This window comes from Lithobates pipiens, unplaced genomic scaffold (genome assembly GCF_037356315.1).
Source record: "Lithobates pipiens isolate NorthernLeopardFrog02 unplaced genomic scaffold, aLitPip1_a1.2 Scaffold_23, whole genome shotgun sequence".
Taxonomy (NCBI): domain Eukaryota; kingdom Metazoa; phylum Chordata; class Amphibia; order Anura; family Ranidae; genus Lithobates; species Lithobates pipiens.
This window is the reverse complement of record NW_027507785.1, coordinates 28321568-28348133: the sequence shown is the minus strand read 5'-3', so window position 1 is coordinate 28348133 and position 26566 is coordinate 28321568. Positions and strand designations below refer to the sequence as shown.

The window sequence follows — 26566 nt, the reverse complement described above, 5'->3', positions numbered from 1 at the left end:
TTTTTATCAGCAAATGTTTTTATTTTTATTCAACTGTCAGCGGAGAAGCCCATTGATAGCTGATGACTTCCGGGCCCTGCTGGCTTCCTGTCCCTACCTCTTAACAACCATCTTTTACTGCACCCTGATTGGGCAAAGCTTTGCCCAATCAGGGCGCAGAATACATTGTCCAGTGCGCAGTGCATTGCAGGGCGCTCAGCGCTTGTTCCCCCCCCCCCCCCCCCCTTCCTTAACTGTCAGGATGCATGCTTGGATAAGTGGTTGGTATAGATTTTGGTAAAGATTTTGTTTGTTTTTTACATTTTGTCATGGTGTTCCCCTTAAAATCCTGGACTGGGTCTTAGACCTCACATCATTTTCTTTTCTTTTACTATTTTTACCAGCAAATTTTTATTTAATTTTTTTACTCAGCTGTCAGCGGGGAAGCCCATTGATAGCTGATGCACTGCAGTGCATTGCAGGTCGTTCAGCGAGGAAAACACCCACGCACACCCTGCAAATTTGGGTATTCCCTGTACGGGACAAACAGCCAATGTTCAGCCCGAAAAATGCTCGGGCCAAACCGTTCACTCAACTCTACAGTATATCTGTGTACAGAACACCTCCAGCTGGTCATTTTGCATTTTACAGAAAATTACAGCGCTTCACATTGAAAAGGAAAGGTAATTTTTAATAACATTCAATTACAATATGACTTATGTCCCAATTGCATATGATATTATTACTACTTATTTATTTATTTGCACATTTTTTTCCCCACAAAAGTGGAATTACCCTTTAAAGGGATTGTAAACCTTCGTGTTTTTTCGTGATTTGCAGCGCATTTCAGCCGATAGCAGGGTGCTTTTACCCCCCGCTAGTGGCTGAGAAAGGGTTAAAACCGCCGGCAATACGTCGCAATAGTGGCGTTATGCCGGTGGTATTACAGCGCTGCCCCATTGATTTCAATGGAGAGCAGCGGTGGAGGAGCGGTAAACACACTGCTGGTAGGACTTTTCCCTGAAGTCCTGCCAGCGCACCGCTGTAGTGTGAAAGCCCTCGGGCTTTCACACTACAGAAAATGGTGCAGCTTTTTTTGGGCGGATTGCAGGCGCTATTTCTAACGCTATAGCGCCTGCAAAATACCCTGGTGTGAAACGGGTCTTATTGTTTATAGCGCAAAAAATAAAAACCGCTGAGGTGATCAAAAACCACCAAAAGAAAGCTCTATTTGTGGGGGAAAAAGGGCGTCAAATTTGTTTGGGAGCCACGTCGCACGACCATGGAATTGTTAAAGCGACACAGTGCCAAATCGCAAAAAACGCTCTGGTCTTTGGCCAGCCAAATGCTCCAGGGCTGAAGTGGTTAAAACAAAAAATAAAAAAATGAACCCTTACACTCACTTTAAGTATCGGTAAGCTGCAATATATTCCATGTTTGTTTTTGGGTTTAATACTGCGTTTGTTGAAGTTTTTAGTCTTTTTCGCGAGCAGAGCAGTCGTTTGATGACTAGAAATTAAAGCATTAAAATATAAATATAGTCTGTTTTGTTTATTGGTGGACTATCTCGGTGGCGCAGCGGAGGCATTCGGAAAGCTTGTCGCCGTTAAAACATAAACATTGCTTTGTACTAATTCAGTAATTATCACACTCAGTAATTATCACGCTGCTTCCTACGACGGGGAACCAGCAGCCCATCTGTCAGTGTAATAATGACAGAGCATTGTCCCTCGGGTATGTGGTGTCGCGGACTAGAGGCTATCGTTACCTCTGTATGGTTTCGGTTTCAGGGGTCTGCTTATAGATCTGGGCAGAGAAGGTACAAAGGCCACATTTCTGGTGGACAGATTATTGTTGTTGTTCCTTTTATTTATGCAACCCGCCCCCCCCCCCCATTACATTGCGAGGGGGGGGGATTATAATTGGGAGTACAGCAGACGTATGCACAGGGTTGGAGCTTTATTGTGCTTTCCCCGGGCTACCTAAACAATGATGTTGCCATGGCGACTCTCTGCGGATGCTTTGCTTCTTTCCTAAATTCCAAAAATCACTTCCTTAGAGGATCAGACCTTCTTTTTGATCCAAATCCCTACCTCCCTTGAGCTGTCACAATCCTCCTTTTCTCAGATCTGATGTACAGATCTGGATAAACGATCACAAATGTGAATGTTGGAATGAACTCGATTTTAGTGATAACCGAAGCCATAAAGACTGCAGGGGTAGCAGTTTCCTCTAATCTGCAACATCTGACTTGACTTTTTAGGGGTCATTCACATCATATACATTGTGGTGGGCATCCTTACCCAACACATAGTGCAAATAGATTTAAGACCCCTTTCACACTGAGGTAGTTTTCAGGCGTTTTAGCGCTAGAAATAGCGCCTGAAAACTGCCTCCCATTCATTGCAATGGGTGCTTTTACACTGGGGCGGTGCGCTTGCGGGACGTTAGAAAAAGTTCTGCAAGCAGCATCTTCGAGGGGTGGGAACACTCCCAAAACGCCCATGCCCATTGCAATGAAAAGCACCTTAACACAAGAGTTTTTAACCCCTTCTTTGGGGTTAAAAGTGCCCCGCTGAAAAGCTAGAACGAGTGAAGCTTTACCACTAACGCACAGGCAGCCCCAGTGTGAAAGGGGTCTAAGTCCTATGCAGGAACATCATTAGAACAGACCGTGTCGTTTTTTTAAAGGGGTTAGTTCACCTTTACCAAAAAAATGCCTATGCAGGTAAGGAGTGTCTGTAGAAAAAAAAAAACTAAGCAGCTCTGACTGAAGTTGAATAAGGCCCTTACTATAGGTGTAGGCCATGTATATACCTTGTGAGGCGTGACTGGAAGTTGCTAAGTGAGGCGTGACTGGAAGTTGCTAAGTGCAGCCTAAATGGAAGTTGCTAAGTAAGGCCTAACTGGAAGTTGCTAAGTGAAGCCTGACTGGAAGTTGCTAAGTAAGGCCTAAATGGAAGTTGCTAAGTGAGGCGTGACTGGAAGTTGCTAAGTGAGGCCTAACTGTAAGTTGCTAAGTGCATACATGCCAACAGTCCTGATTTTCCCGGGACATTCATGGGATTTAGACCCTTGTCCCGGTGTCCTATCTTATAGAGTCCCCCATCGGATAGTGTCCGCTGTGTACTGTGCAGTACACAGCACACACAGATTCCGAAAATAGCCAAAGATGAACGGCGCCTGCGCCGTGAGTCCAGGTTCTAGCCCCACCATCCAAGTGGACATAGATTTGGAATAAAAAGAGCTGAGCGCAGCAAGGCCGAGCCCGAAGCGCGAGGGGCCCTCTAATATCGCCAGCCCTATGTCCGCTTGGATGGTGGGGCTAGCACCTCGACTCACGGCGCAGGCTCCATTCATCTTCAGAGATTTTCCAAGCTTCTTCTGCTCTGTACTGCGCAACCGCTGCGCATGCGCAGTACGGGGCGGACAGTATCCGATGGCAGGACAGTATATGCCAGAACACCGGGAAAAATCATGGGAAATTGGCATTTGTTCAGACTCCCGGAGGATCGCCAGACCGCCACTAGAGGTCTGGGGCTAGCACTGGTGATGATCTTCGCTACCATTTTACAGAAGACCAGCTTTCATGAAGCCCGGTTACTCGCCGAAGAGCAGAAACAAGAGGCGGAGCCTGGGTGGCTGCCAATAGATATCGAGCTGCCGCCAACCCCCCTCGTCCCGCTGCCTGCTGCCGGTCTGTGACCTGTTGTGGGAAAGGCCGCAAGGCGGGGCACTTGTCCGCAGCTCCATTTCTTTTGGCAGCCACCCAGGCTCCGCCTCTTGTTTCTTTCCCTTGCCAAGTCAGGCTCAGCCTCCACAAGAGCTGGTCGTCTGTAATGGCGGCAGAGATCAAATCATGCATTATCCAACAAGAAGTAGAGACAAGGGACTCTGATGGGGGTACCTGATGTAAGAGGAGACTCTACAGGGGGCACCTAATGTAAAGAGAGACTATGCTGGGGGCACCTGATGTAAGGAGGGACTCCATTGGGGGGCACATGATCTAAAGAGAGACTCTGCTGGGTACACCTGATTTAAGAAGGGACTCTGCTGGGGGCACCTGATGTAAGGAGGGACTCCACTGGGAGCACCTGATGTAAGGAGAGACTCTGCTGGGGACACCTGATGTAAGAAGGGACTCTGCTGGGGGCACCTGATGTTAAGGGAGGGAATCTGCTGGGGGCACCTGATGTAAGGAGGGACTCTGCTGGTAACACCTGATGTAAGGCCGGACTCCGCTGGGGGCACCTGATGTAAGGAGGGAATTTACTGGTGGCACCTGATGAAAGGAGGAACTCTACTGGGCACACCTGATGTAAGAATGGACTCCGCTGGGGGCACCTGATGTAAAGAGGGACTTTGCTGGGGGCACCTGATTCCCATTAAGGGACTCTGCTGGGGGCAGCTGATGTAAGAAGGACTCCGCTGATGGCACCTGATGTAAGAAGGGACTCTACTGGGGCACCTGATGTAAGGAGGGGCTCCGCTGGGGGGCATCTCATGTAAGGAGGGATTCTGCTGGGGGCCCCTATGTATGAGGGACTCTGCTGGGGGCACCTGATGTAAGAAGAGACTCTGCTGGGGACACCTGATGTAAGAAGGGACTCTACTGGGGGCACCTGATGTAACGAGGGACTCTACTGGGAATTCCTGATGTAAGGAGGGACTGTGCTGGTGACACCTGATGGCATCCAGTGGCAGGTGATGGTGGCAAGTGACATGCTCAGGGCTCCCACTGATTCTGCATTATGGTGAGTTTAACTATTTAATTTTATATTGCAATGTAATAATAGAAATAATGCGCTTCAATCATCCTGAAACCATACCAACCATAGTGCCGGAATAATTAAAACGCTAACACCAGGTGTTTGGAGTATCTATATCTGCTGATTGTTAAACTTTCTGGAATTCACATGTTTCTATTGTGGTGTATGATCTAGGCCTTTCTGTTCCTCCATCCCTCTTTTTTTCCCTTCTTTCTCTCTCCTTTCCTCCCTATCTCTTCCTTTCTTTCTTCCTCCCTCTCTCTTTTTTCCTTTCTTTCTACCTCCATCCCTTGTTCATCTCAGACTCAGACGCGTGTCCCTATGATTTTTTTTTACAATGTTGGCAACTATGTGAGGCCTATTTGGAAGTTGCTAAGTGAGGCTTGACTAGAAGTAGCTAAATGCGGCCTAAATAGAAGTTGCTAAGTGAGGCCTGACTGGAAGTTGCTAAGCGAGGCCTGACTTGAAGTAGCTAAATGCGGCCTAAATGGAAGATGCTAAGTGAGGCCTGACTGGAAGTTGCTAAGTGAGGCCTGACTAGAAGTAGCTAGATTCTGCCTAAATGGAAGTTGCTAAGTGAGGCCTGACTAAAAGTAGCTAGCTGCGGCCTAAATGGAAGTTGCTAAGTGAGACCTAGTTGTCACTTCTCACCTCCTTCATCACAGGAGCGAGCTTTTTCTCTGATTCAAACCCCCTCATCACATACTTTTTCTCGCCCCAATGCAGTAGCTCTGAGCGAATCTAAGAGTTCACTCCTGTGCTGCTTTTTGCTCACCCAGTCTAAGTTCTGCTGTACAGGGATTGGAAGAAGCTGATACCAGGTGAGGTACTTATATCATGGAGTTCAGCATTAACTTATTATCATTGTGTGAGGGCTATCTTAGAAACATTTAATTTTCCTCAGAGACTTGGAGGCCACCTTTCCAGGATTCACCCGGACAGTTCGGGTTTTGAATCGTGTGACCAGGGTTTCAGTCCACCTGAAACCCGGACACATTATTCAGACCAGGCTGTGGCTCCCCAAGTAACCGAGATAGTCATACACAAATCTGTTGCCGCTGTGGGTGGCTTTTTGGGGGACGGCATCACTGAAGGGTGGGGTGATGATTTAAGCAAGAGCAATTTGGCCACACCCACTAGCAAGCTCTGTGCGTTACATTACTACTCCCCTTGGGGCACCCAAAGGTGTCCCAAGTCTTTTATAATCCTATAGTGTTTACTGCAAAAAAAGTGTTCGGGTTTGGCTTGAAGAAAAGGTGGCAACCCTACTTGGAGACCAATGGCATGCCCCTAGTACCTGAAAGAGCAGGTCTGAAATAAATCGGATCACATACTAGACACAATGGGAGCTGATCAGCGGGGACTGCAGACTCGATGTCCGCCAGCACCCGCCGATCATTAGGCAGAGAGCCAGAACGGCAATCTCCCTATGTAAACAAGGCAGAATACCGTTCTGTCACTAGGTAAGGCATTGATCCTGTGTTCCTGTAAAGCAGGGACATGGATCAATGAGTTCCCCTAATAAAGGCACCTTCCACACTGTGCACAAACACTGACTAGGCACACATTTAACCCTTTGGTCGCCCCTGATGTTAACCCCTTCCCAACCAGTGTCATTAGTACAGTGACAGTGCTTTTTGTTTTTAGCACGGATCACTGTATTAGTGTCACTAGATCCCAAAAAGCAACAAAAGTGTCAGAATTTCTCCGCTGCAATATCGCAATACTGCTATAAGTCGGTAATCGCTGCCATTATTAGTAAAAAAATAAAAATATCCCATAGTTTGTAGATGCTATTTTTGCACAAACCAACCAATATACGCTTATTTGGATTTTTTATCATAAATATGTAGCAGAATACATGTTGGCCTAAATTGATGAATACATTTTATTTTTCTTATTTTTTAGTTAGATGTATTTTACAACAGAAAGTAAAAAATATTTTTTTTTTCAAAATTGACGGTCTTTTTTTTTGTTTATAGCGCAAATATAAAAAACGCAGAGGTGAAAAAATACCACCAAAAGAAAGCTCTATTTGTGGGGAAAAAGGGGCATACATTTTTTTGGGGTACAGCATCGCAATTGTCAGTTAAAGTAACGGTGCCCTATCGCAAAAAGTGGCCTGGACATGAAGGAGGGGGGTAAATTTTCCGGAGGTCAGGTGGTTAACTGCTTCAGAACCACCCACCTTGCTGCACTGGATCAAGTACATGTATGTTATTTTGTTGTTCCGGGTAGGGGGGCACACAAACTGTGCTGTCATTCGCTGCAACACAAGCCAATCAGCGGGTCCTGACCAATGATTTATAGCCGGAACCCGCTGAGCAAATGACAGAAGAGAGCCCTGTGTAGGTAAACAACACAGGGCTCTCCACTGTCAGCAGCAATGTGGCTGTATGGCACATGCTTAGTGAAAACACTACACTGTAAATATAGGCACACATTTAAACTCTTGATCGTCCTAGAGGTTAACCCCTTCCCAGCCCTTGTCATTAGTACAGCAGACATCCCAACATGCAAAAACTCTATCAGTGCCCACCAGTGCAGCCCATCAGTGCTACCTCATCAGTGCCCACCTGTGCAGCCCATTAGTGCCACCTCATCAGCGCCCATCAGTGCAGCCCATCAGTGTCACCTCATCAGTGTCCACCAGTGCAGCCCATCAGTGCCACCCCATCAGTGTCCATCAGTGCACCCCATCAGTGCCACCTCATCAGTGCCTACCAGAGCAGCCCATCAGTGCAGCCCATCAGTGCCACCTCATCAGTGCCACCTCATCAGTGCCTACCAGTGCAGCCCATCAGTATCCATCAGTGCTCACCAGTGCAGCCCATCGGTGTCCATCAGTGCAGCCCATCGGTGTCCATCAGTGCAGCCCATCGGTTTCCATCAGTGCAGCCCATCGGTACCACCTCATCAGTGCATACCAGTGCAGCCCATCAGTGTCCATCAGTGCAGCCCATTAGTTTCCATCAGTGCCACCTCATCAATGCATACCAGTGCAGCCCATTAGTGCCCTTCAGTGCCACCTCATCAGTGTCCACCAGCGCAGCCTCAGTGTCCACCAGCAGAGAGCTCCTGGCTCTGTCCAGCCCCCCCCCCCCCCCCGGGGGTGTGTCCTATGCCTGCATACTTTTACTAATAGGTGTACTTCTCAATAGGTGATTCCCATCTCAAAATCTGATTAGTGTCACTGTGATGTCAGTGGCCGTTAGTCAGTCCCCCCTCCCCCCTCCCTGGGTCAGTTAGTGTCAGATTTCCCACCACCGCACTATCACAGTACATTACAACTCACTGATCACCGACATTGCTAGTATTAAAAATAAATAAATAAATAAAAATTCCAATATATAGACCATGGTTTGTATTCACTATAACTTTCACACAAACCAATCAGTATACACTTAAGCCCCGTACACACGAGAGGACTTATGTCCGACAGACTTCCGAAGGAGTTCCGTCGGAGTTCTGCCGGAGTTCCGACGGAGTTCTGACGGACTTTTTGGCTGAGCGGACTTGGCCACACACAATCACACTAAACTCCGACGGATTCGAACGTGATGACGTACGACTGGATTCGAATAAGGAAGTTCATAGCCAGTAGCCAATAGCTGCCCTAGCGTCGGTTTTAGTCCATCGGAATAGCATACACACGAGCGAATTTTTCGAAGGGACCGGGTCCGGCGGAGTTCCTTCGGAAAAATTTGAAGCATGTTCCATATTCTAAAGTCCTTCGGACTTTGGCGAGTCAAAAGTCCGTTGCAGCCCACACACGATCGAATAGTCTGACGGAATCAGTCCGTCGGACTTTGGATGTTGAAAAGTCCGCTCCTGTGTACGGGGCTTTAGTGTTTTTTTTGTTTTGTTTTTTATACCAATGACATACCAGTAGCAGAATAAATTTTGGCCAGAATCTATGAAGAAATTTTGTTTTTTTTTTGATTTTTTTTATTGGATGTGCATTATTTCTAGCAAATTTTTTTCCATTCATGTAATAAAAATAAAAAAACTAGTATCACCAATGACCTGGTCATGAAGGGGGCAAAATCTTCCTGAGCTAAGGGGGGGGGAGGGGGGTGTTAAACTTAAACTTAAACAGATTTTGCACACTTTTTTTCTTTTTTATGTATTCAGCCCATTCAAATTGGAAGACAAACCTTTAAGCCACTATTCCACCCACTGGCCACCGAGATAAAATTCATATGGAAATAACAGTTTCACTTTAAAAATTTTCATTTGATTTTTTTTTTTTTTTTTTTTTACGTGTGTTCGGCTGACCATGGTCACAGTGGGCTTAATCATTAATCATATTAGCATACGTGTCAAAAATTAGGGAGATTTACGATCTCCAGGCTGGAAAGTAATTTTTTTTTTCGGAAGCGGCCAGCATTGGATCAGTCACCATCGCCGGCGTGTAATTTACCCGGGAAAAAACCAGCTGCAGAGCCAGGGCAAAAAACACAGCACTGCCTTAATCAGTCAGGAAAATCCCTTTAGTTTTGCTGGGGAGAGATTTAATTATGCACTATGTTAATTATTTATTCTTGTTTTAGATTTCGCAAAAATACGCTGGTCAGTGAAATTTAGTATTTTAATGTGTGAAGGATGGCAGGGGGACAACCAAAGTGGGTGTAGGCCAAATCATTAAAATCTCATACAAGCTTTAGAATGTTAAAGCGGACCTCCCAGCCACCCACATGTGAAGCTGCCACCAGTACTACAGCTATGATAGCAAAATAAACACATCTAACTATAATTTATTCATTAACCACTTGACCTCTGGAGAGATTTACACCCTTTATGACCAAGCCATTTTTTTTTTTTTGATATACAGCACTGTACTACTTTAATTGACAATTGCTCGGTCATGCTACACTGTACACAAGTGACATTTTTACATATTTTGATATTTGCTCACCACTGGATTTTTTTATTTAATAAAAAAATAAACAAAAAATAAATAAACAAAAAAAATAAAAAATATATTTTCTACATTCTGTTATAAAACATATCCAGTAAAATGAAATTTCTTCAGAAATGTAGGCCAAAATTTATTCTGGTACATGTCCTTGATAAAAACCAAACTGCGTTTTTGGGGACACCAGTATAATTCTGATTGTGATCAAGATACTGGCTGGACAGTGACAGGAGCGATCGGGAGGGCAATGTGCGCCATGCGTGCAAGCACGGGTCTGGCTAACAGAAATTCTGCTGGTAAGTGGTAGAGATTGCCCTTTACAGCAATGGGAAGAATGCTCCTCACGTTGCTGATCAGTTTAAAAATGTCTCTTGCATTGGTGATCAGTGGGAAGAATGCCCCCTAGATTGATAGTCAGTCAAAAGAATGCCCTTTATAATGGGGTGGTAAATGGGAAAACTATCTCTTACATTGGAGGTAAATGGGAAGAATTCCCCATACATCGGTGAGCACTGAGCAGCAGGAAGGATGCCCCTTAGATAGATGGTCTGTTGAAAGAATGCCTCTTACCTTTTTGATCAAATGGAAAGAATGCACCTTACATTGGCAATCAGAGGGAAAATGCTCTTTCATTGGTGATCAATGGGGAGAATGCCCCTAGATTGATGGACAGTCAAAAGAATGCCCTTTAGATTGGGGGTCAATGGGAAAACTATCTCTTACATTGGAGGTCAGTGGGAAGAATGCCCCTTACACTGGGTGATCAGTGGGAAGAATTCCCCATACATTGGTGACACTGAACAGCAGGAAGGATGCGCCTTAGATAGATGGTCTGTCGAAAGAATGCCTCTTACATTGGCGATCGGTGGAAAGAATGCACCTTACATTGGTGATCAGTGGGAAGAATTCCCCATATGTTGGTGAGCACTGAGCAGTAGGAAGAATGTCCCTCAGATAGATGGTCTGTTGAAAGAATGCCTCTTAAATTTAAGGTCAGTGGGAAGAATGCCCCATAGATAGATGGTCTGTCGAAAGAAGGCCCCTTATATTGGTGATCAGTGGGAAGAATTCCCCATATGTTGGTGAGCACTGAGCAGTAGAAAGAATGTCCCTCAGATAGATGGTCTGTCGAAAGAATCCCTCTTACATTGGTGATCGGTTAAAAGAATGCACCTTACATTGGTGATCAGTGGGAAGAATGCCCCTTTATCGGTGGCCAATGGGAACATTGCCCCCTAGATTGATGGTCAGTCAAAAGAATGTCCCTTAACTTGGTGGTCAATGGGAAGAATATCCCTTACACTGGTCATTGTTAGGAAGAATGCTTCTTCCATTGGTCATCGGTGAGAAGAATGCACCTTACATTGGTGATCAGTGGGAAGAATTCCCCATACGTTGGTGAGCACTGAGCAGTAGGAAGAATGTCCCTCAGATAGATGGTCTGTTGAAAGAATGCCTCTTAAATTTAAGGTCAGTGGGAAGAATGCCCCATAGATAGATGGTCTGTCGAAAGAAGGCCCCTTATATTGGTGATCAGTGGGAAGAATTCCCCATATGTTGGTGAGCACTGAGCAGTAGAAAGAATGTCCCTCAGATAGATGGTCTGTCGAATGAATCCCTCTTACATTGGTGATCGGTTAAAAGAATGCACCTTACATTGGTGATCAGTGGGAAGAATGCCCCTTTATCGGTGGCCAATGGGAACATTGCCCCCTAGATTGATGGTCAGTCAAAAGAATGTCCCTTAACTTGGTGGTCAATGGGAAGAATATCCCTTACACTGGTCATTGTTAGGAAGAATGCTTCTTCCATTGGTCATCGGTGAGAAGAATGCCCCTTACATTGGTATTCAGTGGGAAGAATGCCACTTACATTGGTAATCAGTGGGAAGAATGCCACTTACATTGGTATTCAGTGGGAAGAATGCCACTTACATTGGTAATCAGTGGGAAGAATGTCCCTTACATTGGTATTCAGTGGGAAGAATGTCCCTTACATTGGTACTCAGTGGGAAGAATGTCCCTTACATTGGTATTCAGTGGGAAGAATGCTCCTTACATTGGTGGTCAGTGGAAAGAATGCCACATGCAGTACATTTTCGACTGGGGGTCAGCGGGAAGAATACCCCTTGCATTTGGGGATTAATGGGAATAATGCCCCTTCTAGTGACAACCAATAGAATGAATGTACCTTACACTGGGGGTCAGTGGCAACCAATAGAATGAGTGTTTCCAGTGGCAACCAATAAAATGAATGTACCTTACACTGGGGGTCAATGGGAAGAATGCCTTTCTTACAAAATCATTGGTATCATGCTGGTGGCTCTATTAAGTGGCATTTGCTCTGGAACTATGAAGCTACCACAAGGTTGAAGGTCAATATGCCCATTCTTCAAGGGACCCCTAGCAAATGTGTCTAGAGGAAAACTGGGTTCCATGGAACTCTGGTTGAAAATGACTGGTCCCACACCTGGAGATTTAAACATGTATTGCTACCACAAACACAGAAATAATAAAGTAAATCTTTTGCTATGGACAGCAAGAAAGACTTTGTTTAGCTTTCGTTGTTCACTTATTCCAGGCCTCTGCTTGCCTCGTTTCTTTACTCAACCCAAAATTACTATGATTTGCATCCCGATAAAAGCATTGTTTAGAATTTCATTCAGAGCCAGTTTGACAATTGAGGCTGAACCGTTCATTAGCCAGGCGAAAAAAACAATTTTCCTTAATAAAACCTTCATTGGTCGATGTGGCCGATGGCCAGGTGTGAGGCGCGTTTGCGTAACCGCTTACATGTAAACGCTTCATCCATCTTGTCGTCCGAGGGAGCTGCAGCCCCTGCACAAGTTAAATGGTGTGTGATAAAACCACGATTACTGTTTATTATTAAAATAGGCTACTTAACAGAGATTCAATTGCTTTCTCAAGTATGTTTAGGAAATACGAATGTGTTTTATTATGTGTGCCCGCAGATTTAAGGGCTTTTTTTTTTCTGCCCTTTTAACAAGTAATAAAAGGCTGTCAGTACGGCTCTTGTTTGTTCTTGTCCGATATCGTGCTGTTCACACTTGGCTAATATTTATATATGCACTTAATATTACATTTTTTTTTTTTTTCATTCTATTTTACAAATTGCCTTTTCATTTATTTTTTCACCGTCCGGCCTCTTGCTCCGCTGAGAAAAGGCAAACCGTATTCTTATTTATAAAGTGATGCTGATGTGAGGTAATGTTTTCTCGCCGTTAATTAAGTTTGCTTGGAGTGAAGTAGAGCCAGCCAGTCTACCGTAACTCAGTGGCCTTTTAACAGAATGCCATTGCAGGCTGCTAATGTGAAAATTGGGCCTGTTGGCGTGTACATGTTATAATAACAGCTACTGAGGGGTGAATGTTACCTTTCAACATCATGGATTGTGTTTATTATGATAAGCTTTTTTTTTTTTCTCAAAGTGGCTAAGATATTGAGGGAATGATAGAGCTCAAAAGCTGAACTCCAGGTTAAAAACACATTTATATTACACATACTAGCAATACTTCCCAAATGGACAAGCTTGGGGTTATTATATACAGATAAAATAGTACCGTCCGTGATACTTTGTTTATTTACACTAACATACAATTTTTCAGGACAAGCCTTCTTCAAGGTCCAAGAAGTACTTATTCACAAATTTTTAAGCAGAATGTAAAAAAAAAAAAATTGTATGTTAATGCAAATAAAAAAAGTATCACGGACAGTACTCAATTTTATCTGTCACAATTGCACTAATACGGCTACAATCACATCAAGGGTTATTATATGCAATGCTAAAGGAGAGCCTTAGGCCGCGTACACACGGGCGGATTGTCTGCCCAACTAAGTTCGTCAGACAATCCGACAGGCAGTCCGTTCAACTTTTGAATGAACGGACTTGACCACACACGATGAACGAACAGTCTGCTGAAAGCTTGCGCGATGACGTGTACAGCACGTACGACGGGACTAGAAATACGACGTCCAATACACTGCAATGCAACCTTCGGCGTGTAAATCCTTTCTGAGCATGCGCCATACTTAGTCCGTCCAACTTGCCTACTCACGAGCGGACTGTCCGCTGAAACCAAGTTTGGACGGACAAAATTACGGAAATTCCGAAAGACTAAGTCCGTCAGACTGTCCGCTGAAAAAGTCAGCTGAAACCCACACACGAGCAGATTGTCCGCTGAAACACGGTTCAGCAGACTAAGTTGGGCAGACAATCCGCCCGTGTGTACGCGGCCTTAGTGGGTAATATGTATGGGGGGGGATGGCAGGGAGTAGGACAGCAGGCAGTATTTATAGGAGGGGAGTGCAGAGGAAAAGACAGTGGGTAGAACAGAAGTGTGGAGGGTATGACAGTGGGCAATATGTACAGGAGAGGGGTGTGGTGTCTATGACAGCAGGCAGTGTGTACAGGAGAGGAGTGTGGAGGATATGTTGGGGGCAGTTTGCACAAGAGAAGGGTTTTGCAGTTGGGCAGTATGCACAGGAGAAGAAGTAGAGGGCATGACAGTGGGCAGTATGTACACGAGAGGAGTGTGGAGGGTATGGTAGCAGGTATTATGCACAGGAGAGAAGTGTGGTAGGTATGTTAGCAGGCAGTATGTGCAGGAGAGGAGTGTGGAGGGTATGATAGGGGCAATATGTGCAGGAGAGAAGTGTGGAAGGTATAATGGTGGGCAATATGTGCAGGAGAGAAGTGTGGATGGTATGACAGGGGGCGGTATTTACAGGAGAAGAAGTGAAGTGTGAAGGGTATGATGGTGGACAGTATGTACAGGAGAGAAGTGCGGCGGGTATGATGGTGAGCAGTATGTACAGGAGATGAGTGTGGAGGGTATGATGGTGAGCAGTATGTACAGGAGAGAAGTGTGGAGGGTATGGTGGTCGGCAGTATGTGCAGGAGAGAGGTGTGGAGGGTATGGCATGGGGCGGTATTTACAGGAGATGAAGTGAAGTGTGGAGGGTATGATGGTGGGCAGTATGTACAGGAGAGAAGTGTGGAGGGTATAAAGGTGGACAGTATGTACAGGAGAGAAGTATGGAGGGTATGATGGTGGGCAGTATGTACAGGAGAGAAGTGTGGAGGGTATGATGGTGGGCAGTATGTACAGATGAGGAGTGTGGGGGGGGAGTATGACAGCAGGCAGTATGTACAGGAGAGGAGTGTGGAGGGTATGATGGTGGGCAGTATGTACAGGACAGAAGCATGGAGGGTATGAAAGTAGCCAGTATGTACAAGAGAGGAGTGTGGGGGGGGTATGACAACCATCAGTATGTACAGGAGAGGAGTGTGGAGGGTATGACAGCAGGCAGTATGTACAGGAGAGGAGGGAGGAGGGTATGATAGGGGCAGTATGTGCAGGAGAGAAGTGTGGAAGGTATAATGGTGGGCAGTATGTACAGGAGAGGAGTGTGGAGGGTATGACAGCAGGCAGTATGTACAGGAGAGGAGGGAGGAGGGTATGATAGGGGCAGTATGTGCAGGAGAGAAGTGTGGAAGGTATAATGGTGGGCAGTATGTGCAGGAGAGAGGTGTGGAGGGTATGACAGGGAGCGGTATTTACAGGAGAAGAAGTGAAGTGTGGCGGGTATGATGGTGAGCAGTATGTACAGGAGAGAAGTGTGGCGGGTATGATGGTGAGCAGTATGTACAGGAGATGAATGTGGAGGGTATGATGGTGAGCAGTATGTACAGGAGAGAAGTGTGGAGGGTATGGTGGTGGGCAGTATGTACAGGAGAGAAGTGTGGCGGGTATGATGGTGAGCAGTATGTACAGGAGATGAGTGTGGAGGGTATGATGGTGAGCAGTATGTACAGGAGAGAAGTGTGGAGGGTATGGTGGTGGGCAGTATGTACAGGAGAGAAGTATGGAGGGTATGATGGTGGGCAGTATGTACAGGAGAGGAGTGTGGAGGGTATGATGGTGGGTAGTATGTACAGGAGAGAAGTGTGGAGGATATGACAGCAGTCAGTATGTACAGGAGAGGAGGTTGACAGCAGGCAGTATGTACAGGAGAGGAGTGTGGAGGGTATGATGGGGGCAGTATGTGCAGGAGAGGAGTGAGGAGAGTATGAATGAGGGAGTGGGCGCAAGAGAGGAGAGTGGAGGATATGATGGGGGCAGTATGTGCAGGAGAGGAGTGAAGAGGGTATGATCGGGGAAGCGGGTGCAAGAGAGGAGATTGGCGGATAAGATGGGGGCAGTATTAGCAGGAAAGCAGTGTGTCACTGATCAGTATGTACAGGAGAGGAGAGCAGAGGGTAGGACAGTCAGCGGTGTGCGTTGGAAAGGAGTGCAGAGGGTATCACAAGATGAATAATTATGTGCAGGAGAGCAGTGTGGAGGGTATGAAAAGGGGACTTTATGTGCAGGAAAGGAGTGCAGAGGGGCAGTATGTATTGAATGATGTCGTGTAACTCTCCTTTTACCACGTGCGGTATGACAGTCTTGCAGGACTTAATTGCTATGAATTTTAATGAAATTGTGGGATTATTCAACACATCTGCATGTCACTCAGCCTATAATTATTATTAATGGCCTTACAGCAGTATAGAGTATCACATATGTTACTGGAGTGTATTTGATTATGTGTGGAAACCTAATCACATTACAGGCATATGCTTAGCATGTAGGATGCACATGTTCCAAGAGTATAGAAGCTTCTGGTGAAAATGTCACGTAGATGGTTTGATAAAATAAAAGCTAAATTGAATGTAGACAATGTGTAAGGGCAGCTAATGAATTATATCTCTAGCTCCGGTTTTTAACCAATGCAGTTCTCACACCTGTACACCCATATGGACCAGAGCAATTTTTTTAATTTTTAATATTGGACCTGTTAATGCAGCAAATATTTATTTATTTATTTTTATGCAATCCATAGACATAAAAAAACACACTTCTTTCCTACTTTGATCAGTGTTAAGGAATTTTTTTTTACAAAAGTCTCAATTTTATTTTATGAATTGTAGTATTTAAAATTGAACTAAAATTGGAGATTCTGGTACATGGCATAGCAAATAATTTTACAAATGAAATAAAGGCTTTTTTTGAATGCAACACAAAAAAAAATGAAACCAAAAGCATGAAAATGCTTAAATTTAAATAGTAATGTTTGGAAAATTGGAAATACAGTAAAAAAATAAAATAAAATAAATAAATAAATAAAAGCAAGGGTTAAATATGAATTCCAGGTATGGCTATTTTTGTACCGTTATGTTGGTCCAGCCTGACATCGTTTTTAAATCTTCCCCATGCTATCCAACACTAAAGAGGTTGTTTTGTTTGTGGTTATACAGTAAGTTAAATTGCTTAAAATGTCACCTGAATTGGGAATCCTATGACATTGTGTCCCCTGGTTTAAATTCAAAAGTTATGCTTCCTATGTTTTTGGTGGCATGTGACATTGACACCATTGCTAAAGGCACAGTGCCCGGCATTTAGTCTTTGATTATTAATAAATTTACAGGCCTGCTGACAATTTTTTCAACTGATTGGGACCTATTGGTGCCTAACCTTTCTTGAGCTATGTACGTATACCTCCCCTGTGGGACCTATTGGTGTCTAACCTTCCTATGCCATGTACCTCCCCTGTGGGACCTATTGGTGTCTACCCTTCCTATGCCATGTACCTCCCCTGTGGGACCTATTGGTGTCTACCCTTCCTATGCCATGTACCTCCCTTGTGGGACCTATTGGTGCCTACCCTTTCCTGTGTTATGTACCTCCCCTGTTAGACCTATTGGTTCCTACCCCTTCCTGTACTATGTACACCCCCTGTGAGACTTATTGGTGCCTACCATTCCAGTGCCATATACCTCCCCTGTGGGAACTATCGGTGCCTACCCTTTCCTGTGCTATGTACCTCCCCTGTGGGACCTATTGGTGCCTACCATTCCAGTGCCATTTACCTTCCCTGTGGGACCTATTGGTGCCTACCCTTTTCTGTGCTATGTACCTCCCCTGTGGGACATATTGGTGCCTACCCTTTCCTGTGCTATGTACCTCCCCCGTGAGACCTATTGGTGCCTACCATTCCAGTGCCATTTAGCTCCCCTGTGGGACCTATTGGTGCCTACCCTTTTCTGTGCCATTTACCTCTCCTGTGGGACCTATTGGTGCCTACCCTTTTCTGTGCCATTTACCTCCCCTGTGGGACCTATTGGTGCCTACCCCTTCCTGTACTATGTACCTCCCCTGTGGGACCTATTGTTGCCTACCCTTTCTGTGCCATGTACCTTTCTTGTGGGACATAGTGGTTCCTACCCTTTCCTGTGCTATGTACCTCCCCTGTGAGACCTATTGGTGCTTACCCTTTCCTGTGCTCTGTACCTAACTCCCCTGTGGGACCTATTGGTTCCTATCCTTTCCTGTGCTATGTATCTCTCCTATGGGATGTATTGATGCCTACCCTTTCCTGTGCCATGTACCTCCCCCTGTGGGACCTACTGGTGCCTATTCTTTCCTGTGCTATATACCTCTTATGTGGGTACAAACAAACCCAAGGATAAACCAAGGAAAAAAAAACAAGCTTTACTTACCACCAGCCAACACACACCCAAATAATCTGTCTAACAGTATGCATTAAAAGCAGGGGTTTAGTCTGCAAACATTTGCAAATGCATGTGTAAGCCACAGAGCCTCGTCAAGGCACCCCGGTATCTGTGGTACCTAACACTAATTTAGAAGTGTCCCCGGTGTGAACAAGTGGTGTCTTATTGTATCACCTCTTCTGTGGGACCTATTGGCATCTATCCTTTTCTGTTCTATGTACCTTCCCACCATGCAACTCAAATCAAGTCAAATGTCGGAGCTACCAATGAAGTACTGTCATTTGATGGTTGAATAAATTGAATGGAGCGGTAGAGAAGGGTTGATGCTAAAAGCAGCTTTAAGCTTAGCTTATATACCTCCCCCTTCTGCTCTTCAGCTTTGCAGAGTACATACTACTAAACTTAATTCAGCTTCCACTTACATATGTGGCAGCTCCATGTAATGATAGATTTCTGGCATTCAAATGAGCTAAAATAGAAACATACATATGTAAATGCCATTTTGTATATTCATCTGGAGCTCATTTTTAAAATAATACTATTTTACTTATGTTTTTTTTCCAGAAACATCACTGATTCCTCTCTTCAAAAGTAAAGGACCAGTTCTGTTCAATGTTGAGGAGAAGGGCCGTGCCATGGATGTGAAAGAGAGGAAACCGTACCGATCCCTTACCAGGAGGCGCGATACTGAGCGCCGATATACGAGTTCCTCAGCTGAAAGTGATGAAAGCAAGATACCCCAAAAATCTTACAGCTCCAGCGAGACTTTAAAAGCCTATGACCAAGACTCCAGACTGTCCTACAGCAACCGAGTAAAGGAAATGGTCCACCCAGAGGTCGATGAGTTCTGCCGATCTGGTGAGTTCCAACAACAGATTGACTTAAACTGAATGGAAAGCCAATACATGTTTTTTTTTTTTTTTTTTTGTTTTGGATAGAGTAGGGGATGCATAAGACCCCTTTAACCCCCTTTTTAATTCCATCTGTTTTCCCTTCACTTCCTGTCCTAGGGGGCAAAAATAGAAGATATTTAACCATTGGGAGACAATGGTCAACAGGATAGATAAACAGAGAATTTTCCTTGGAGTAATGCAGACGGCAATAAAAACCTCAAAGGTGTTCCAACAATTCTTTACTCTAATAAAAATTTTAAAAAAGCTGGAATTACAAACACTTTAACCAATTCAGTTTTCATACCTGTATACCATACCACAGCAATTTATACATTTCCACTATAAAAATATATTCCTGTTTATTCAGTAATAAGTTTGCAATTATTTAGGATAAAACATAAACTTTTGGGGCTGTATAAATCCATAATAATAATAATAATAATAATCCATACATACATACATTTTTTGAAAGGACAAACCAGGCGTTGTTTTGGCAATATTTTCTATGAAAGAATTAAAAGATAAACAAAATGCTTTTTTTTATTTTGACAAGTGTTAGCTAAAAAGTTGGTGTAGCACGTAGGGGCTGCTGATAATTGTAGTCCATCTGTCACCCTGCTCAGCCAGGCACACACTTTTCAGTCACTCATTACAGAGAAAGCAGTCCTTGCACTTGTTTTTATGTTTTTATTAAGGGGAATAAACTTGAATGGAGATGGGATATTCATGAGATGCCTGACTGATTGCAGAAAATTACATGGTACAACTATATACACCTCCGGTATAAACAACTCCAGCACATCACCCCAGTTAGGGCTAATTATAGCTAACTAGGGTTTTAATAAGAGGTAAATAGAAATTAATTTATTATTACAGGTATTTGTATACAGTAGAATTGTCAATTTACACAGCGCTTCACATATATATATATATATATACCGGTTCCTGGTAGGTTAATTGGATCTGGTCTAAATTGTCTCTCTTATGTGTATGAATGTGGGATAGGGACCTTAGATCGTTCCTTGAGAGCAGGGACTGTTCTGAATGTGCAATATATATATATATATATATATATACCGGTGTATGTCTATATATATATATATATATATATATATATATTGCACATTCAGAACAGTGCCTGCTCTCAAGGAACAATCTAAGGTCCCTATCCCACATTCATACACATAAGAGAGCCAATTTAGACCAGATCCAATTAACCTACCAGGAACCCGCATGTCTTTGGTGTATAGGAGGCATGCCACAGGGAGAACATGTAACACCAACATGCATGCAGTGTCGTGGTTGGGGTTTGAACCAGCGACCCTAGTGCTGCAAGGTGAAAGTGCTGACCACTTGGCCACTATGCTGCCCCAGATACATTCACTCATACAGTCCATCAGTACATCTTACATAAACAAAGTCTAACCCTGACTACCTAATACAGGCTGCCCAGGTTCATACCCTCTCCAAGGTAACACAATCCTTCATTGCAAGTCCAATGCTCGTAGTTTCCTGCTTCCAGGTGAGATCCCAAACGTGTGATCCGGTAGGGGGGCCACATGCTCCTGGTGGGAGTGCATGGTTCATCAGTCCTTGGTCCCTCTTCCCATGTGCAGACCCCAAATTTATACCTTCCCCAGTATTAAAAAGTCCACACCGGGGTGGCTGGACCCAAGAAAAACCCAGGAAAGGAGAGAAACACATTACCCTTTACCAACCTGGGTAACCCAACTATCTACATAGTGCAATTGATACAATGGCAGAAATGCGTTCAATGGTACCCTGTAAGCACCTGCTTACACACATATGTTAGACGGCTGGGCGGGTGGGCTTTAACACTAAGGTGCTTCACAATTGCGTCCATGGGGAAAGGTTTTTCTGTGCTGAGCACTTACCATGTGATCTCAGCACTATAATGTGACATTCAGTCTCAGCAGTAACATGAGTGGAAAGCCCACCTCCTCCTCTGGCATTTAGATCCAGTGGCAGCAGTGGCAAGGGGTTTAAAGCGTAACTAACCCTGTCAATTTCCTAAATCAGTTACTGTACATTTAAGGGATGTGTTGAATGGTCACAGTTGCTTGTGCTCTTAAAGGAGAAGTACAGCCAAAGCTCACTTGGCTGTACTTCTCCTGTGGATCACTGGAATTCAGTTCTTTCTGAAGCCCGCTGTCTGCTGATGTCACAGAGCCAGTCCAGTCTCAGGCAAGATCGCGTATCTGCCCACGCGCCTGCACCAGCACCCAACTTAGCCTCTCAGTGAGCCGCAGAGAGCCAGAGCCACCTGCTTCCGCCGCATCCACAGCCCAGCTCTTCAGTGAGCGAGGAGGGGGCAAAACAGAGAGCCACTGACTGACAGTCAGCAGCTCTCTGCTCAGGGATCTCTGAGAACTGAACGATCAGCATTGATTGATCGCTCGGTTCTCAGTGTTAGAGTCGGTGGGGGACAGATGCAGCATCAGATCGATGCTGCATACTCTCTGCTCAGGGAGCTCTGAGAACTGAGTGATCGGCATTGATTGATCGCTCGGTTCTCAGTGTTAGACTCGTTGGGGGACAGATGCAGCACCAGATCGATGCTGCATACACCTAGGTAAGTATGACTCTACAAAAAAAAAACTAAATTCCATACTTCTCTTTTAGCCAAACTGTCAAGCCAACAAGTCGGTGGTGTCATAGCTGATCACGTGTGCAGCACCATGTAGTAGTTGTACATCAAAAAGAGACTAAGATGGCAGCTTCCATGCCTGTAAAGTATAGGAGGGTTTAGTTTCACTTTAAGTCTGCATGCGTAATTAAATGCATGGATATATTCACAATTTATATACCGAAACAAAATCTAATAAACATAGGCAAATATTGATAAGATGTTTTATATTGGATTAATCACAAGAGCGTGTATTTATATAAAACAATGAAAAGACTATAATTACCCTTTTCACCCTGCATTATATTTAGCTGAGAGAGGCCAATTTCAATTAACAGAGTACTGTCTTACTATCTGCAATAGGCATGTTTAAAAGCGGCCATAAAAATGAATATTATTCCCTCATAATTCCCAATAAACCCGTTACCTCCTTTACTATTGGTTTATTGTACATTATAACACCATATGTACACTAGAAGTCATAAAAGTGTTATATCTTATAAGCAATCTTACAAACATGTAGGTCACGCCGCTAGAGAGTTTAAAACATTAAAACATTTAAATCTCATTGATAGTAAGAAACTTAAACCAAACATAGTTTTTTATATAAAAAAAAAAAAAACATTATTAGTGATGTGGAGGGGGCGATTATCAACTACCTTAAAAGATCAAAGTATACTCTGGGTACCAAAAAAAATTTATTTAAATATTTTCCTTAACTTTTTTGATGCCAGAGTCGTAAAAAAAAAGTTTTTGTGTTCAAGTTAAAATGTTATCCAATATATTACCCTATTTTTTTTTTTTGTAAAGTTTTAAAAATGAGGTTGTGCTGAGTAAATAGATAACAAAACATGTCAAGCTTTATCCACTTGAGCTCTGGAAGGTTTTTACCCTCTTCATGACCAGGGCATTTTTTTTCTATTCAGCAGAGCGTTACTTTGGCGTTTTTGGCACTCCATTCATTGCCAAACACCTGGACACACATATATACAGCCTCTGGTGCAAGATATACACAAGGTTCACAAGTGTTATATATACATCTATCTCACATTGCATTGAGCTATGGTAGGGTCTGGACTGTGTGCAAGATGGAGAGAGTAGAGAAGTATGCCGCCACTCTTTAGTCCAGGCATGTCCAAAGTCCGGCCCACGGGCCAATCGTGACCCGTGTTTCCGGTTTTGAACGGCCCGCCTGGTTATTTAGACATACAGAATCTCACAAAAGTTAGTACACCCCTCACATTTTTGTAAATATTTTATTCTACCTTTACAACACTGAAGAAATGACGCTTTGCTACAATGTAAAGTAGTGAGTGTACAGCTGGTATAACGGTGTACATTTGCTGTCCCCTCAAAATAACTCAACACACAGCCATTAATGTTTAAACCGCTGGAAACAAAAGTGAGTACACCCCTAAGTGAAACTGTCCAAATTGGGCCCAAATTGTCAATATTTTGTGTGGCCACCATTATTTTCCAGCACTGCCTTAACCCTCTTGGGCATGGAGTTCACCAAAGTCCTGCCATGTGAAATTGCATGTGATCTCATGGACAATCGCTTGATGTATATAATTGAAGAGTGGATTCATTTTGCCTGTCATCTTGCCGATATAGGATTGACTCTTAATTTTTCTTTGTCTTGCCACGAATATGTGCCAGGGCTGGTGAACTTATTGCATCTCTTTGTCATTTTACTAGACTATTTGTAAGGTTGTTACATGCTTCATATTGCAAGTTCACAGAATAATATATTGAATAATATGCAATATGGTTGCACTTTATTTAGCAGCCCTACTCCAGGATACATTTAGACTGTAGGGGGCTTGGCTGGCCTATTAGATATACGTTTGGACAAGGTTGTCCAGTTTTTACTGGAAGGGTGTGTTATACTGTATATGTATGGCTGATTGTATGTAATATACTAATTTCAAGGAAATACTAACCAGTCTAGTCTTAAAGTACCAACTAAACTGTTTTCTTCACTCCTCCAAAGAACTGCTGCTCTGCTTGTTACCTCCTCCTACACCCACCTCCAGGACTTCTCGAGAGCCTCTCCACTTCTCTGGAACTCCTTGACCCAATTTACTTTATGGTTCATAACCTTGAGGGTACTTGACCTAGCCATCCACAAATCTGCCCCCGGCTAAATCACCAGCCTTGTCTTAAAGTACCAACCAAACAGTTTTCTTCACTCCTCCCAAGAACTGCTGCTCTCCTTGTTACCTCCTCTCGCGCCCATCTCCAGGATTTCTTTATAGCCTCTCCTTTTCTCTGGAACTCCTTACCCTAATTGGTTCGACAATCTCCCACCTCCCCATCTTTAAATGTTCCCTGAAAATCTATCTCTTCAGAGAGGTCTATCCTACCTCTTACTAATAAACTGAACTTTTAGTTCAGCTAAATCACCAGTCTTGTCTTAAAGTACCAACTAAACTGTTCTCTTCACTCCTCCAAAGAATTGTTGCTCTCCTTGTTACCTCCTCCCACATTCACCTCCAGGACTTCTCCAGAGCCTCTCCACTTCTCTGGAACTCCTTACCCCAATTTACTTTATGGTTCATAACCTTGAGGGTACTTGACCTAGCCATCCACAAATCTGCCCCAGCTAAATCACCAGCCTTATCTTAAAGAACCAACCAGTTTTCTTCACTCCTCCCCATCTTTAGATGATCCCTGAAAATCTACATCTTCAGAGAGGTCTATCCTGCCTCTTACTAATAAACTGAACGTTTAGTTCAGCTAAATCACCAGTCTTGTCTTAAGGTACCAACTAAACAGTTTTCTTCGCTCCTCCCAAGAACTTCTGCTCTCCTTGTTACCTCCTCCCACACCCACCTCCAGGACTTCTCCAGAGCCTCTCCACTTCTCTGGAACTCCTTACCCCAATTTACTGTATGGTTCATAACCTTCAGGATACTTGACCTAGCCAACCATTAATCTGCACCTAGCTAAATCACCAGCCTTGTCCTAAAGTACCAACCAAACTGTTTTCTTCACTCCTCTCAAGAACTGCTGCTCTTCTTGTTACCTCCACTCACGCTCACCTCCTGGATTTCTCCAGAGAAATGTTACTATAACTCTACTCCCCCCTCCTTTTTGGAAAGTGCTGCACAAACTGTAGGCAGGTGCAGTCTATTTTCTCCACTGCAGGTGGTGCTCGTCCGCAGCAATGCGGTTGGAGGAGGAAGTTGAGAGGAACCTAGTTCCTCTATGGTTTTCTCGGTCACAGTCAGGCAGCATACGACTGGATGTTGACAATTCATGTGACTTTGGAGGTCAACTTGGGTCAGGCAGAGTCTATTTAAGACCCTGGCTCCCCAGTTTGGCATGCATTTCACGTGCGGCTAGAGTAGGGATAGGTCTCCTGTCTATCAGGGACAGTGCTTAGCATCAGGGAGAAGTTCCAGATAAGTAGGGAAAGTGCAGGTACATGTCATCCTACCTGGAAGCCTCCTTACTTGGGTACAGACCAGCCAGGCTGCAGTTTGCCCCTTGAGACTGAGGCTGTAGGCGCACCTGAGACCTATTGCTACTACTCATCATTGTCACATCCTATGAGTGTTCCCGGTTGGGTGCTTCTTGCATATTGCAAACTTCAATTTCAGTCCAGTTCTGTTTTTTGCAATTGGACTCTGAGTGCTGTCTGCCTCTGAACCATACTGCACCTACCCACTATGGCACTATAACAATCCTGTATAGTAATAACATAATATAATACAGGGAATGATATTTCTATTATTTAAAAAAATGTGTGGCTCCTGGTCCCACAAGTTTCATCTTTATTAATAAAGTCTTCATTTTCTACAGAGGCACGAGCAATTTGAAGTTTAAATGTAACATTGTCCTCATGCTTTGCAGCCTCTTATATAATATGTGCAGTCATTGAACCACCTTCACCTAAAATACCTTATTGAGCTTGAAAAGGCTGAGCAAGCAGTAAAATACACCTGACTTCTTCTGGGACCGCTACAGCGGCACACATCTCTTAATGTAATTGCAAATGTCTAATTTAGCAGTAAATGGCTAATGAATTGCATTTTCTCCAACCTTATTAAGCTCAGTTATTGATAAAACAGATGGTATTGTGTAAACAGCAGCTCTAGCTGGAGGTAAGGCAGTCGAGAAACATTGAACTGATCCCGTCTTAGCCCTCGTCAGCCTGCCATTACCAATGAGTAAAGTTAAATAATGCTGCCCGAAACAAGTTAACAAGCTAGTAGAAGGATGGCCGCCAGAGAAAATGAGGTCTATATTCATCCACTGGGGGTTGTTGAAGTTGTAGTAAAGGATCCCTTGTGGGTGATTTACAAAGGGTGGTGCAAGTAAAAGGAGAGCAGATTCCCAGGGAAATCCAATCTGGTTTCATCTTTTAAAGGCATAGACAGCCTTTTTCAAAAAATAATAATAAATGCACCCATTTAGATTCCCTCTGGGGGAATCTAGGATGGAAAAGGACCTGGGGGTCCTAGTAGATGATAGGCTCAGCAATGGCATGCAATGACAAGCTGCTGCTAACAAAGCAGAATATTGGCATGCATTAAAAAGGGATCAACTCCAGAGATAAAACGATAATTCTCCCACTCTACAAGACTCTGGTTCAGCCGCACCTGGAGTATGCTGTCCAGTTCTGGGCACCAGTCCTCAGGAAGGATGTACTGTAAATGGAGAGAGTACAAAGAAGGGCAACAAAGCTAATAAAGGGTCTGGAGGATAATCGTTATGAGGAAAGGTTGCGAGCACTGAACTTATTCTCTCTGGAGAAGAGACGCTTGAGAGGGGATATGATTTC

At 44.1% G+C, this 26566-nt stretch overlaps 1 protein-coding gene across 10 annotated transcripts in view; it reads left to right on the top strand.

Annotated features, from left to right (window-relative positions):
• The window catches only part of TENM4 (teneurin transmembrane protein 4), a 2098843-nt gene that overhangs the window by 1158414 nt on the left and 913863 nt on the right, over positions 1 to 26566 (top strand). For all 10 annotated transcript variants that reach the window (XM_077451390.1, XM_077451387.1, XM_077451388.1 and 7 more), the window contains one exon: positions 18802 to 19095. In XM_077451390.1, the coding sequence (XP_077307516.1) occupies positions 18873 to 19095 (223 nt within the window). In that variant the 5' untranslated portion in view covers positions 18802 to 18872. The remainder of the gene's footprint in view (positions 1 to 18801; positions 19096 to 26566) is intronic.